At 42.4% G+C, this 16,070-nt stretch overlaps 1 protein-coding gene across 2 annotated transcripts in view; it reads left to right on the top strand.

The window, feature by feature from the left end:
• The window catches only part of SIMC1 (SUMO interacting motifs containing 1), a 91,580-nt gene that overhangs the window by 34,903 nt on the left and 40,607 nt on the right, over nt 1-16,070 (top strand). For both annotated transcript variants that reach the window (XM_033180107.1, XM_033180108.1), the window contains exons 2-4: nt 8,234-9,664; nt 13,135-13,367; nt 14,144-14,213. In XM_033180107.1, the coding sequence (XP_033035998.1) occupies nt 8,234-9,664; nt 13,135-13,367; nt 14,144-14,213 (1,734 nt within the window). The remainder of the gene's footprint in view (nt 1-8,233; nt 9,665-13,134; nt 13,368-14,143; nt 14,214-16,070) is intronic.

The following is a 16,070-nucleotide window of genomic DNA, read 5'->3' as shown; positions in this document are numbered from 1 at the left end:
AGCCGAAGCAGGGCGAGGCATCACCTCACCCAGGAAGCACAAGGTGTCAGGGAATTCCATTTCCTAGCCAAGGGAAGCTGTGACAGACGGCACCTGGAAAATCGGGTCACTCTCACCCTAATACTGCGCTTTTCCAACGGTCTTAGCAAACGGCACACCAGGAGATTATAACCCACGCCTGGCTTGGAGGGTCCCACGCCCACGGAGCCTCACTCATTGCTAGCACAGCAGTCTGAGGTCGAACTGCAAGGTGGCAGCGAGGCTGGGGAGGAGCGCCGGCCATTGCTGAGGCTTGAGTAGGTAAACAAAGCAGCCAGGAAACTTGAACTGGGTGGAACCCACCGCAGCTCAAGGAGGCCTGCCTGCCTCTGTAGACTGTACCTCTGAGGGCAGGGCATAGCTGAACAAAAGGCAGCAAAATCTTCTGCAGACTTAAATGTCCCTGTCTGACAACTTTGAAGAGAGTAGTGGTTCTCCAAGCACCGAGTTTGAGATCTGAGAACGGACAGACTGCCTCCTCAAGTGGGTCCCTGACCCCTGAGTAGCCTAACAGTGAGGCACCTCTCAGCAGGGGCCAACTGACACCTCACACGACCGGGTGCCCCTCTGAGATGAAGCTTCCAGAGGAATGATCAGGTAGCAACATTTGCTATTCTGCAATATTTGCTGTTCTGCAGCCTCTGCTGGTGATACCTAGACAAACAGGGCGTGGGTGGACCTCCAGCAAACTCCAACAGACCTGCAGCTAAGGGTCCTGACTATTAGAAGGAAAACTAACAAACAGGACATCCACATCAAAACCCCATCTGTACGTTACCATCATCAAAGACCAAAGGTAGATAAAACCACAAAGATGGGGAGAAACCAGAGCAGAAAAGCTGAAAATTCTAAAAATCAGAGCGCCTCTTCTCCTCCAAAGGAATGCAGCTCCTTGCCAGCAACAGAACAAAGCTGGACGGAGAATGACTTTGATGAGTTGACAGAAGAAGACTTCAGAAGATCAAACTTTTCCGAGCTAAATGAGGATGTTCGAACCCAATGCAAAGAAGCTAAAAACCATGAAAAAAATTGGATGAATGGCTAACTAGAATAACCAGTGTAGAGAAGTCCTTAAATGACCAGATGGAGCTGTAAACCATGGCACAAGAACTACGTGACGCATGCACAAGCTTCAGTAGCCGATTTGATCAACTGGAAGAAAGGTTATCAGTGATTGAAGATCAAATGAATGAAATGAAGCAAGAAGAGAAGTTTAGAGAAAAAAGAGTTAAACAAAGCCTCCAAGAAATATGGGACTATGTGAAAAGACCAAATCTATGTCTGATTGGTGTACCTGAAAGTGATGGGGAGAATGGAACCAAGTTGGAAAACACTCTTCAGAATGTTATCCAGGAGAACTTCCCCAACCTAGCAAGGCAGGCCAACTTTCAAATTCAGGAAATACAGAGAATGCCACAAAGATACTCCTCAAGAAGAGCAATTCCAAGACACATAATTGTCAGATTCACCAAAGTTGAAATGAAGGAAAAAATGTTAAGGGCAGCCAGAGAGAAAGGTCGGGTTACCCACAAAGGGAAGCCCATCAAACTAACAGCACATCTCTCCGTAGAAACTCTACAAGTCAGAAGAGAGTGGAGGCCAATATTTGACATTCTTAAAGAAAAGAATTTTCAACCCAGAATTTCATATCCAGCCAAACTAAGCTTCATAAGTGAAGGAGAAATAAAATCCTTTACAGACAAGCAAATGCTGGGAGATTTTGTCACCACCAGGCCTGCCTTACAAGAGCTCCTGGAGGAAGCATTAAACATGGAAAGGAGCAACTGGTACCAGCCACTGCAAAAGCATGCCAAATTGTAAAGACCATCAAGGCTAGGAAGAAACTGCATCAACTAACAAGCAAAATAACCAGCTAACGTCATAATGACAGGATCAAATTCACACATAACAATATTAGCCTTAAATGTAAATGGGCTAAATGCACCAGTTAAAAGACACAGACTGGCAAATTGGATAAAGAGTCAAGACGATCAGTGTGCTGTATTCAGGAGACCCATGTCACGTGCAGAGACACACATAGGCTCAAAATAAAGGGATAGAGGAAGATCTGCCACGCAAATGGAAAGCAAAAGAAAAGCAGGGATTGCAATCCTAGTCTCTGATAAAACAGACTTTGAACCAACAAAGATCAAAAGAGACAAAGAAGGCCATTACATAATGGTAAAGGGATCAATTCAACAAGAAGAGCTAAGTATCCTAAATATATATGCACCCAATACAGGAGCACCCAGATTCATAAAGCAAGTCCTTAGAGACCTACAAAGAGACTTAGACTCTCACACAATAATAAGGGGAGACTTTAACACCCCATTGTCAACATTAGACAGATAAACGAGACAGAAAGTTAACATGAATATCCAGGAATTGAACTCAGCTCTGCACCAAGCAGACCTAATAGACATCCACAGAACTCTCCACCCCAAATCAACAGAATATATGTTCTTCTCAGCACCACATCGCACTTATTCCAAAATTGACCACATAGTTGAAAGTAAAGCACTTCTCAGCAAATATAAAAGAACAGAAAATATAATAAACTGTCTCTCAGACCACAGTGCAATCGAACTGGAACTCAGGATTAAGAAACTCACTCAAAACCGCTCAACTACATGGAAACTGAACAACCTGCTCCTGAATGAGCAGGTTACGTACCTTACTGGGTACATAACGAAATGAAGGCAGAAATAAAGATGTTCTTTGAAACCAATGAGAACAAAGACACAACATACCAGAATCTCTGGGACATGTTTAAAGCAGTGTGTAGAGGGAAATTTATAGCACTAAATGCCCACAAGAGAAAGCAGGAAAGATCTAAAATTGACACCCTAACATCACAATTAAAAGAACTGGAGAAGCAAGAACAAACGCATTCAAAAGGTAGCAGAAGGCAAGAAATAACTAAGGTCAGAGCGGAACTGAAGGAGATAGAGACACAAAAAACCCTTCAAAAAAATCAATGAATCCAGGAGCTGATTTTTTGAAAAGAAGAAAAGAGAGAAGATTCAAATAGATGCAATAAAAAATGATAAAAGGGTTATCACCAGTGATCCCACAGAAATACAAACTACCATCAGAGAATACTATAAGCACCTCTATGCAAATAAACTAGAAAATCTAGAAGAAATGGATGAATTCCTGGACACATACGCCCTTCCAAGACTAAACCAGGAAGAAGTTGAATCCCTGAATAGACCAATAACAGGCTCTGAAATTGAGACAATAATTAATAGCCTACTAACCAAAAAAAGTCCAGGACCAGTTGGATTCACAGCCAAATTCTACCATAGGTACAAGGAGGAGCTGGTACCATTCCTTCTGAAACTATTCCAATTAATAGAAAAAGCAGGAATCCTCCCTAACTCATTTTAAGAGGACAGCATCTTCCTGATACCAAAGCCTGGCAGAGACACAACAAAAAAAGAGAAGTTTAGACCAATATCCCTGATGAACATCGATGCAAAAATCCTCAATAAAATACTGGCAAACTGAATCCAGCAGCACATGAAAAAGCTTATCCACCATGATCAAGTGGGTTTCATCCCTGGGATGCAAGGCTTGTTCAACATACGCAGATCAATAAACGTAATCCATCATATAAACAGAACCAAAGACAAAAACCACATGATTATCTCAATAGATGCAGAAAAGGCCTTTGACAAAATTCAACAACCCTTCATGCTAAAAACTTACAATAAATTAGGTATTGATGAACGTATCTAGAGCTATTTATGACAAACCCACAGCTAATATCATATTGAATGGGCAAAAACGGGAAGCATTCCCTTTGAAAACTGGCACAAGACAGGGATGCCCTCTCTCACTACTCCTATTCAACATAGTGTTGGAAGTTCTGACCAGGACAATCAGGAGAAAGAAATAAAGGTATTCAATTAGGAAAAGAGGAAGTCAAATTGTCCCTATTTGCAGATGACATGATTGTATATTTAGAAAACCCCATCATCTCAGCCCAAAATCTCCTTAAGCTGATAAGCAACTTCAGCAAAGTCTCAGGATACAAAATCAATGTGAAAAAATCACAGGCATTCCTATACACCAATAACAGACAAACAGAGAGCCAAATCCTGAATCAACTCCCATTCACAGTTGCTTCAAAGAGAAGAAAATACCTAGGAATCCAGCTTACAAGGGATGTGAAGGACCTCTTCAGGGAGAACTACAAACCACTGCTCAATGAAATAAAAGAGGACACAAGCAAATGGACTCCATGCCCATGGATAGGAAGAATCAATTGGGAAAATGACCATACTGCCCAAGGTAATTTATAGATTCAGTGCCATCCCCATCAAGCTACCAATGACTTTCTTCACAGAATTGAAAAAAACTAAAGCTCATACGGAACCAAAAAAGAACCTGCATTGCCAAGACAATCCTAAGCAAAAAGAACAAAGCTGGAGGCATCACACTACCTGACTTCAAACTATACTACAAGGCTACAGTGACCAAAACAGCATGGTACTGGCACCAAAACAGAGATATAGACCAATGGAACAGAACAGAGCCCTCAGAAATAATACCACACATCTACAGCCATCTGATCTTTGACAAACCTGACAAAAACAAGAAATGGGGAAAGGATTCCCTGTTTAATAAATGGTGCTGGGGAAACTGGCTAGCCATATGTAGGAAGCTGAAACTGGATCCTTTCCTTACATCTTATACAAAAATTAACTAAAGATGGGTTAAAGACTTAAATGTTAGACCTAAAACCATAAAAAGCCTGGAAGAAAACCTAGGCAATACCATTCAGGACATAGGCATAGGCACGGATTTCATGGCTAAAACACCAAAAGCAATGGCAACTAAAGCCAAAATTGACAAATGGGATCTAATTAAACTAAAGAGCTTCTGCACATCAAAAGAAACTGCCATCAGAGTGAACAGGCAGCCTACAGAATGGGAGAAAATTTTTGCAATCTACCCATCTGACAAAGGGCTAATATCCAGAATCTACAAAGAATTTAAACAAATTTATAAGAAAAAAATCAAACAACCCCATCAAAAAGCAAGTGAAGGATATGAACAGACACTTCTCAAAGGAAGACATTTATGCAGCCAACAGACACATGAAAAAATGCTCATCATCACTGGCTATCAAAGAAACGCAAATCGAAATCACAATGATACACCATCTCTCACCAGTCAGAATGGCTATCATTAAAAAGTCAGGAAACAACAGGTGCTGGAGAGGATGTAGAGAAATAGGAACACTTTTACACTGTTGGTGGGACTGTAAACTAGTTCAACAATTGTGGAAGACAGTGTGGCGATTCCTCAAGGATCTAGAACTAGAAATACCATTTGACCCAGCCATCCTATTACTGGGTATATACCCAAAGAATTATAAATCATGCTGTTATAAAGACAATGCACATGTATGTTTACTGTGGCACTTCGCAATAGCAAAGACTTAGAACCAACCCAGATGTCCATCAGTGATAGACTAGATTAAGAAAATGTGGCACATACACACCATGGAATACTATGCAGCCGTAAAAAAGGATGAGTTCATGTCCTTTGTAGGGACATGGATGAAGCTGGAAACCATCATTCTCAGCAAACCAAACACCACATGTTCTCCCTCATAGGTGGGAATTGAAAAATGAGAACACTTGGACACAAGAAGGGGAACATCACACACCAGGGCCTGTCATGGGGTGGGGAGACGGGGGAGGGATAGCATTAGGAGATATACCATACCTAATGTAAATGATGAGTTAATGGGTGCAGCACACCAACATGGCACATGTATACATATATAACAAACCTGCACGTTGTGCACATGTATACTAGAACTTATAATAAAAAAGTAAAAAATAAAAATAAAAGTAAAATGTAAACAAACACTTAAAAAATAAAATAAATTGAAAGAATAAAAAAGGAAAAGAAAAAAAGAAATCCTAAGGAATAGACAAAAAAAGTTTACTCAAACTAGTATGTGAACTTAGCAAAGTTGCAGAATACAGTATTAATATACGCAAATCAAGTATATTTATAGTAGCGATGCATAATTGGAAAATGAAGTAAAAATACATTTCTGTTTTCAATATCATTAAATTATTGAGGATAAAGAGAGAGGTTTGCATGGGTTCAGTGGAGACATGGTAGAGGAAGGGGTTAGTTTAACCTGGGAGAAGAAGTCATCTGAAAGGATTTCACACATAATGGTGTCTGTGCTGTGTCTTGAAAGACAAAAAACTCCAAACAATCAAAGGGATAATAGTCATTCTAGGTAAAAGGACAAAAGCAGGCCGAGTGCGGTGGCTCAAGCCTGTAATCCCAGCACTTTGGGAGGCCGAGACGGGTGGATCACAAGGTCAGGAGATCGAGACCATCCTGGCTAACACAGTGAAACCCCTTCTCTACTAAAAAATACAAAAAACTAGCCGGGCAAGGTGGTGGGTGCTTGTAGTCCCAGCTGCTCGGGAGGCTGAGGTGGGAGAATGGCATAAACCCGGGAGGCAGAACTTGCAGTGAGCTGAGATCTGGCCACTGCACTCCAGCCTGGGCGACAGAGCGAGACTCCATCTCAAAAAGAAAAGGACAAAAGCAAACATTCCTAGGCCCTAGGTAATCTACCGTACCTAGCCAGTGATGGATTTTAAATAGTCCAGGCACAGTGGCTCATGCCTGTAATCCCAGCACTTTGGGAGGCCAAAGCAGACGCATCACCTGAGGTCAGGAGTTCGAGACCAGCCTGGCCAACATGGTGAAACCCCATCTCTACTAAAAATACAAAAATTAGTCTGGTGTGGTGGCATACACCTGTAATCCCAGCTACTTGGGAGGCTGAAGCAGGAGAATCGCTTGAACTCAGGAGGCAGAGTTTGCAGTGAGCCAAGATTGCACCACTGCACTCCAGCCTAGGCTGACAGAGCAAGACTCCGTCTCAAGAAAAAAATTAAATTAAATTAAATTAAATTAATAAATAAATGGGAGAGACCTGGTGATGTTGCATTTTAGCAGTTGGCTATGGGAGAGGAGTTGAGTTCAGACCTTTGATGGCCTTTCAGCTATTTATGTTCAGTTCTACTAGCCATTGAGAGCCAAGCCACTGAAGGTGGTGATACCATATGGCTGCTTCCTAAGAATGAGGCGTTAGGTTTCACCAAGCAATCCCTATTCCAGGATGAGGGAATCCCTATTCCAGGATGCCAACTTCTCACTTGACCCACTCAGAATTCTGTATTCTGCTTTGGTGCTGTTGACCATGGTGACCATCTATTAAGAGAAATAGCATGGTAGCTGTGAGAGCAGCAATAGTATTGCTAGCCTCAGGGCCCTAAAGTACCAATGGCAATAGTATCCAAGTAAGTGAGAAGACACTTGGAAGATAGAGCAATAGTTTTCCAGGCTTATGGTACAGATGTTGATTACAATACCTCTGTACTGTATCATTAGGCTTTGTGAATAGCCTGATCAATTTGCCAAGGAATGGAAGTGGATATCAGAAGTTTTCATTAATTTACTTACTTAGGGTTCAGACTTACACTATTGGTGTTATTACCCTTGTTATATTATCTTTCATATCTGTTTCTAGGCTGATTACATATTGAATCAAGTTATACATTCCTAGGCCCTCACAGGGAAAGACATAGACAGATCTGTGTTTGAATGTCTGTCTCTGCTACTTAGCTGTATAATCTTAAGGGAGATAACCCCTCTGAACTCTAGTTTCCCCATCTGTATGATGGATTGATAATGCCTACCTTATCAGGTCGTTGTGAAAATTAAAGATATGTGAAAATACTCAAAGTTCTTAGCACATAGATTCTCTTACATTTGCTTCACTTCTTATTTAGCTTTTGTTGTAGGTTATCCTGTGTATTTGACCTTCCAAACAAAGGTTGCTTTTTGCTTTGTGACTTAAGGTTGGAATATCTCCTACTACTCCCCTGTCCTCCTCAAACCAGAAAAAAAAAAAAAAAATCCCACTATGATCCTAGTCATGTGCATGTGGCATTTGGAGAATTTAGGAAGGTATAGAAATTGACAGCTTTAGCAATACTATTGCTTATGTTATACAAGATGTGTAACTTATCAGTGAGGTGAAATGGTAAAGTAATGCTTATCCTTAAAAGCTAAGACGTAAATCATCTCAGATAAAGCTAATACTGCCATCTTGACCTCTTCTCTTCATACAATCCTTCAACAGGACTTCATTGACTTAACTAGAGAGACCAGACCAAGGACAAAAGATCGCAATGGACTGTGTGTGATTGACCTGACAGGAGCTGAGGGAGAAAATAGACCTATTGCCACTCTTGACTTAACTTTAGAACCTGTCACTCCTTCCCAGAAGGAGCCAACCAGTCTTCAGACATGTACCCGCCTCTCTGGCAAAGAGGTTATGGAAGGGCAGGTGGACAGAAGCTCTCAGCCTACAGCACGGAGAATCATTAACAGTGATCCTGTAGATTTGGACCTAGTAGAAGAAAACACCTTTGTCGGTCCCCCACCCGCTACATCCATCAGTGGAAGCTCTGTTTATCCAACAGAGCCTAATTGTAGCTCAGCCACATTCACAGGTAATCTCAGCTTCTTGGCAAGCCTACAGCTGTCTTCAGATGTTAGCTCCCTCTCCCCAACAAGCAATAATAGTAGCAGCAGCAGCAGCAGCAGCAGCAGCAATCAAAAAGCACCCTTGCCATGCCCACAGCAAGATGTGCCTCGCCCACCACAACCCTTGCCATGTGCCCTCCAAGCTTTGCCGTGCCCACTGAGAGCCTCACCATGTCCACCACGAGCCTCCTCATGCCCACCACGAGCTTTGTCATGCCCATCACAAACCATGCAGTGCCAACTACCAGCTCTAACTCACCCACCTCAAGAAGTGCCATGCCCTGGGCAGAATATCCCAAGCCCACCTCAAGACTCATTATGGCATCCTCAACACTCACCAAGCCCACCTCAAGACTCTCTGGGCCTACCTCAAGATGTACCAGGCCCACCTCAAAACATATTACATCCACAAGATGTGGCATACGTGCGAGACATGCCACAGTCACCAGGAGATGTACCACGGTCACCTGGAAACATGCCACCATCACCAGATGTGCCACAGTCATCAGGAGACATGCTAGGGTCACCAGAAGATGTGCCACAGTCATCAAGTGATGCTTCACTGTCACCAGATGTACCACCGTCACCAGGGGGCATGCCACACTTAACGGAAGATGTGTTACATTCACCTGGAGACAGGCCACACTCATCAGGGGATGTGACACACTCACCTAGAGACATCCCTCACTTACCAGAAGACAGGCCTGACTCTACCCAGAATGGTGTACAGAACCGTGACATGCCTATGGATATCTCAGCTCCATCCTCTCTAAGCTGCTCTCCCAGCCTACTGTCTGAAACTCCCTTAGAGAAAGTTCCTTGGCTCTCTGTCATGGAAACCCCAGCCAGAAAAGAAATATCACTGTCAGAGCCTGCCAAACTCAAGTCTGCCCATGTACAAGCACGAACACCACAAGGTGGGTTGTACAACAGACCCTGCCTACATAGACTGAAGTACTTCTTACGACCTCCGGTTCATCACCTCTTCTTTCAGACACTAATACCGGATAAAGACACAAGAGAGGTAAGCTAACATCTTCCCCTAGGGATTGGGTGTCCTTTCCCTAGGCCTAGGAGAAGTTCAGTGTGACTAGAGTCCATGCATGAGAGGACAGGTCAAATTAATGAAATTTCATTCATAAATGGAATTTCTTATCTTTCTTCCACTTGTGAAGACCCATTCAGTGTAGAGGCCCAGATCTGGGTTCAAATTTTAGTCCCACACTTAAAAACTGTCACTTTTTTCTTTTTTCTTTTTTTTTTTTGAGATGAAGTCTCGCTCTGTCTCCCAGGCTAGAGTGCAGTGGCACAATCTTGGCTCACTGCAACCTCCACCTCCCAAGTTCAAGAGATTCTCCTACCTCAGCCTCCCTAGTAGCTGGGACTACAGGCGCATGCTGTCACACCCGACTAATTTTTTGTATTTTTAGTAGAGACGGGGTTTCATCGTGTTAGCCAGGATGGTCTTGATCTCCTGACCTCGTGATCCACCCGCCTCAGCCTCCCAAAGTGCTGGGATTACAGGCGTGAGCCACTGCGCCTGGCAGGGCACTTTAGCTTCTTGAGCCTGAGCTTTCCTATCTATAAAACGGAAGTAATAACATACCTCACAGGGTCATACATGTAAAGTGTCAGGGTGTTGGACTCATCGTAGGCCTTATGTAAATTCTTATCTTCTAGCTGGATGTGGTGGCATACACCTATAATCCCAACTACTCAGGAGGCTGAGGCAGGAGAATCATCTGAATCTGGGAGGCAGAGGTTGCAGTGAGCTGAGACTGCACCACTGCACTCCAGCCTTGGCCACAGAGCAAGACTCTGTCTCAAAAAAACAAATTTTTATCTTCAACTCCTATGCTTTCCCTTCCTGATGCCCTTATTATAGCTTCCATATCACAGACATAATAATACTCTATCACTTAAGGGCCTCCAAAATTATTACTTGCTGCCTTTGGGGGAGGAAACTCAATTTTAAGACATGAGTGGGAATGCTACTTTCCATTGATCATCATTGATTTATGAGAAGTAAACTAGATGTGTCAGGGAAAATAACTGTGGCTAAGTTCCACAGTATGAAGTGTTTTTTAGTTATGTACATCCCATCCCCATATTAAGAAAACCAGCTTGAAATAGTTCAGTGTCAAAAGGTATGCTTTCCTCGTTCAAGCAGTGATCCAGGTAGGTGGGAACCAAGGATTCATACTGATTTGACCTTGGAGAATGATTTTTTTTTCTCTTTTTTAAAATTATTACATCTTCTAATATGTTTTATGTCTTCTCCTTCTGAATGCCTCTGCCTGATCATTCTTTTTTTTTTTGAGATGGAGTCTCACCCTGTCACCCAGGCTGGAGTACAGTGGTACAATCTCAGCTCACTACAACCTCCGCCTCCCAGGTTCAAGCGATTATTCTCCCGCCACAGCCTCCCACGTAGCTGGGATTACAGGCGCCCACCACCACTGCCGGCTAATTTTCTGTACTTTTAGTAGAGACAGGGTTTCACCATGCTGGCCAGGCTGGTCTTGAACTCCTGACCTCAAGTGATCCACCCACCTCGGCCTCCGAAAGTTCTGGGATTACAGACGTGAGCCACCGCGCCCGGCCCAGACAGCATTTATTATTGTGAATAATTTGATGTCTTTCCTTCCCAGTTGCCTTTTTATACATAGGCATTTTACTTATTTTAATAATTGGGATTTTTAACATATACACTTATTATTTTTGTTGTTTATGGGGAGTAGGGGTTGAGAGGATGGCTCTGAAGTTTATGCCACCTGTGTTTGAAACCAGCTTCTGCCATTTGTTGTATGACGAATGCTTACCCTCCAAATCTCAGTTTCTTTATTTATAAAATAGGAATAATAATAGTGTATATTTCCTAAGATTATTGTAAGAACTGGTTGCGGATCAATTAAGTCTTCAGTGCTGGGTACGGTGGCTCATGACTGTAACCCAAGCATTTTGGGAGGCCGTGGTAGGTGGATTGCTTGAGCCCAGGAGTTTGAGACCAGCCTGGACAACATGGTGAAACCCCCACTATAAAAAATTGAAAAATTAGCTGAACATGGTGGTACATACCTGTGTCCTAGCTACTCTGGAGGCTGAGGCAGGAGAATGGTGTGAACCCGGGAGGCGGAACTTGCAGTGAGCCAAGATCGCGCCACTGAGTTCCAGCCTGGGCGACAGAGTGAGATTCCATCTCAAAAATAAATAAATAAATAAATAAAATAATTGCTTAAGGCTGGACACGATGGCTCACACCTGTAATCCCAGCACTTTGGGAAGCCAAGACAGGCTTGATTGCTTGAGCTCACAAGTTCAAGACCAGCCTGCGCAACATGGCAAAACCGTCTCTACTAAAAATACAAAAAAAATTAGCCAGGCGTGGTGGCACACGCCTGTAGTCCCAGCTACTCAGGAGGCTGAGGTGGGAGGAAGGCTTGATCCTGGGAGGCAGAGGTTGCAATGAGCCATGATCATGCCACTGTACTCCAGCCTGGGTGACAGAGCAAGACTATCTCCAAAAAAAAAAAAAATTAAGAGTTCAAAATGTATTATTATTAAATCCTCATATCAATCAAACTTTAAAATTGTTTAATTTTAATTATAAAAGTAATAAGTGTGTATTATGGACAAATTAAAAAATATGGAAGCGCACATACAGAAAAAATCACCCCTAATTCTACCACCCACATAATAGAAAATCACTTTCCGCATATTCCATCACAGTCTTTATATACATATTTTTTGGGGGAAGAAGCAACTTAATATTTATTCTTCTCACAGAAAAAAAAATGGAATTCTTCTCCTAACAACAAAATGAATTTAAAACTTCTTTCTTATCTATTTCAGTATCTGATATAGTATCACAGCTATCCCTAAGTCTCTAGTTACCCTCACCCCAAAATCAACCTAGGCTACCTCTTGACCCATTTGTATTTTTCTGTCTATGCTATATTTTAACATAGATGAAATCATGTTATATGTATAATATTGAATTCTGATTTTTTAACTTTATATAAGCTTTTTTGCATGTCATTAAAAGTTTTTTAGCTAAAGCTCTTGTTTGTCTGTTTGTTTTGAGATGGAGTCTCGCTCTGACACCTAGGCTGGAGTACAGTGGCGTCATCTCGGTTCATTGCAGCCTCCACCTTCCGGGTTCAAGCAATTCTCATGTCTCAGCCTTCAAGTAGCTGGGACTACAGACACATGCCACCACGTCTGGTTAATTTTTATATTTTTAGTAGAGATGGGGTTTCACCATGTTGGTCAGGCTGCTCTCGAACTCCTGACCTCAAGCATTTCGCCTGCCTTGGCCTCCCAAAGTGCTGGGATTACAGGCATGAGCCACTACACCCAGCCTCTTTTTTTTTTTCTCATTATGAAATATTTCAAATATCTGGAAAACTTTGCTATCTTCAACCTATTCTAGAACCTCTTATTTTTGTATTCTACAGAAATCCCTCCTAATTTCCTTCTTTTTAATCTCTGCAGAACAAGGGTCAAAAATTAGAACCCATCCCTCATCGAAGACTAAGAATGGTAGCAAATACCATTGAAGAGAATTTTCCCCTGGGGACTGTGCAGTTTTTGATGGACTTTGTGTCACCCCAGCATTACCCACCAAGAGAAATTGTGGCTCACATCATCCAGAAAATCTTGCTCAGTGGCTCTGAGACTGTGGATGTCCTAAAGGAGGCCTACATGCTTCTCATGAAAATTCAACAGTATGAACCGTAACCTCTGGCTGTTGGTGAATCTTCTAGGGATCTTAGACTCAGGGCATAGCTTTCTCTTGATAGCCTTTTTTAACCTGTTATACAGTGGGTGGCTTAGTATATTAGTGTTATTTAAATTGCAAATGATAAGAAACCCAGTCCAAGCAGACCTTAACTACTGGTAAAAGAGAATTTAATGCCTCATGTTACTAGAAACCTAGGAGTAAGATGTGACTTGATTCAGTATACAAAAATGGTTACCAGGATTCATTTTGCAGCTCTACTTTGGTTCTGTTTTGGGGCTGTGTGTGGTAGCCCTCTCACCCTCAGGCTTTTATGACACTTCCCGTGGGAGAGAGTGTTTCCTTTACAGTCACCCAAGAGTTCTGAAATTGAGTCTTGCAGGATTTAGTTTGCCTAATGAGAGACATGACTATATCTTTGAGCCAATCACTGTGAATTGAGGGGTAGAACAGCATGATTGGCTAAAAAAGTCACATACTTCATTTTGGCATTCTGGTAGGTAAAACTAGTTGGTTAAGAGTAGTGAAGAGTTGGTTTCTTAAGACAAAATTATAGTACTAAAGCTTTCCAAAAGGGGAGTGGATACTGGGTAGCAAAAAACAATGAAGTTCCACTACTCTCAGATTGACATGGTGTAATACCAGAGGGTGAGCAAGAGCATGGAGGATAAGAAGAGGCTTCTTCCTTCTATCACCTTCCAGATCCAATCCCTTCTCCCTCTAAATTCTCCATAATTCTAATTGATTTCACTTGACTTTCAGGCTACATCCAGCCAATGCCAAGACAGTGGAGTGGGACTGGAAACTGCTCACCTATGTCATGGAGGAAGAGGTAACAACAATTACGAGGTTATATCTTCTGTAGGGGAAGTTTTAACTGTAAAGAAAAGTGATACCAGGTGCCATGGCTTATACCTATAATCCCAACATTTTCGGAGGCCGAGGCAGGAGGACAGTTTGAGCCCAGGAGTTCAAGGCCAGCCTGGGCAACAAAGTGAGACCCTGTCTCTACAAAAATAAAAATAAAAAATTTAGCCAGGCATAGTGACGCATGCCTGTGGTCCCAGCTACACGGAAGCCTGAGGCAAGAGGATTGCTTAAGCCTAGGAGGTTGAGGCCAGTGATCCATGATCACAACACTATTCCAGCCTGGGTGACAGAGCAAGACCCTATCTGAAAAGAAAAGTGACAGTAAATCTGGTAATAAAGTCTACACCATTATTCCCTCCTGATACTCCCACCCCTGCCAAAAAATTCCTATTGAAATGGTATGTACTGTCTTCCAATTCAAGATTTAGTATGTTTACTTATCCCTGTCCTTGAGATCCCATTAAAAATAATAGTAAATGAATAGAGAAAGTTATAAATTCATGGCTATAAAAAAGAGGGAAGGATAGTAGATTTGAATGAAGATTAGGGAGATCTACAGAGAATGTAAGAGTAATGACTGATGAAGCTGGGCAGAGAAAGCCACATACATGTAGAGAGGCTACAGCCAAGGAAGGACGAATCTTCCCTTTAGAGCACCAGAGAGGTCTTGGACTTAGAAACACAGTATCTAATAGAGGGCAGGAGTCAGATGTGGGCTGTAATTGGGTATTTATTTTGAAAGTTTATGGATGGAACAGCCAACCTCTTCATCGCTGAGGACAGGAGGATCAGTAGCCAGGTTACCTACCTTCAGGCAAAAAGTCAGAGAATTTATTGTCTAAAAAAGTTTAATGAGGCTGGGCACGGTGGCTCATGCTTGTAATCCCAGCACTTTGGGAGGCCAAGGCGGGCAGATCACATGAGGTCGGGAGTTTGAGACCAGCCTGCCCAACATGGAGAAACCCTGTCTCTACTAAAAATACAACATGAACTGGGTGTGGTGGCACATGCTTGTAATCCCAGCTACTCAGGAAGCTGAGGCAGGGGAATCGCTTGAACCCGAGAGGTGGAGGTTGCAGTGAGCCAAGATAATGCCATTGCACTCCAGCCTGGGCAGCAAGAGTGAAACACCGTCTCGAAAAAAAAAAAAAAAAAAAGTTGAGTGAACCGTCTGTAATAAACAAAGACAGCTAGTGCAGAGTTGGTGCTACAGGAAAAAGGTCTTCCACGTTCTGACCTTTAAGGATCCGCAAGTTTAATAGCCAACTTTTTGTCTGCTCACCTAAAGCAATTAGCTACAACAAATTACTTTCAACTTAGAATTCTGTACATAGCCAAACTATCAGTTAAGTGTGAGGATAGAATTAAGATATTTCCAGCTACGCATGAATTTGAAAATATATCCCCACACCCTGTTTCATAGGAGGTTACCTGAGGTAGTGTATCAAAGGCATGAGGAAGTAATCAAAAAAAGCAGGGAGGCATGGGATCCAGGGAACATCAGATTTAATCCAGGAGAATATTGAAGAGAAGTCCCAAAATTACAATGAAGAGCACACCTAGGAAGCAATTCGTCCAGATTGGAGTGAAATAACGGAAGATTTTAAATAGGAACAATCTGGGAGACATCGGCAAGATGGTAAACTAGGAAGCTCCAGGCCCTTGTTACCCCATGGAGACACTGGGTTAACAACCATATACAGGCCAGAATATCACTGTGAGAACTCTAGAGCCGAATTAAGAAGCTTCAGTGCCCAGGCCAATGCCTAACCAAGAGCATAGTCAAAAGTCAAAAGTGCTGGGAAAGTTTGTGGCATTT

This window comes from Trachypithecus francoisi, unplaced genomic scaffold, assembly GCF_009764315.1.
Source record: "Trachypithecus francoisi isolate TF-2019V2 unplaced genomic scaffold, Tfra_2.0 Lachesis_group2, whole genome shotgun sequence".
Taxonomy (NCBI): Eukaryota; Metazoa; Chordata; class Mammalia; order Primates; family Cercopithecidae; genus Trachypithecus; species Trachypithecus francoisi.
The sequence above is the reverse complement of the archived record's forward strand: the minus strand, read 5'-3'. Positions and strand labels throughout refer to the sequence as shown.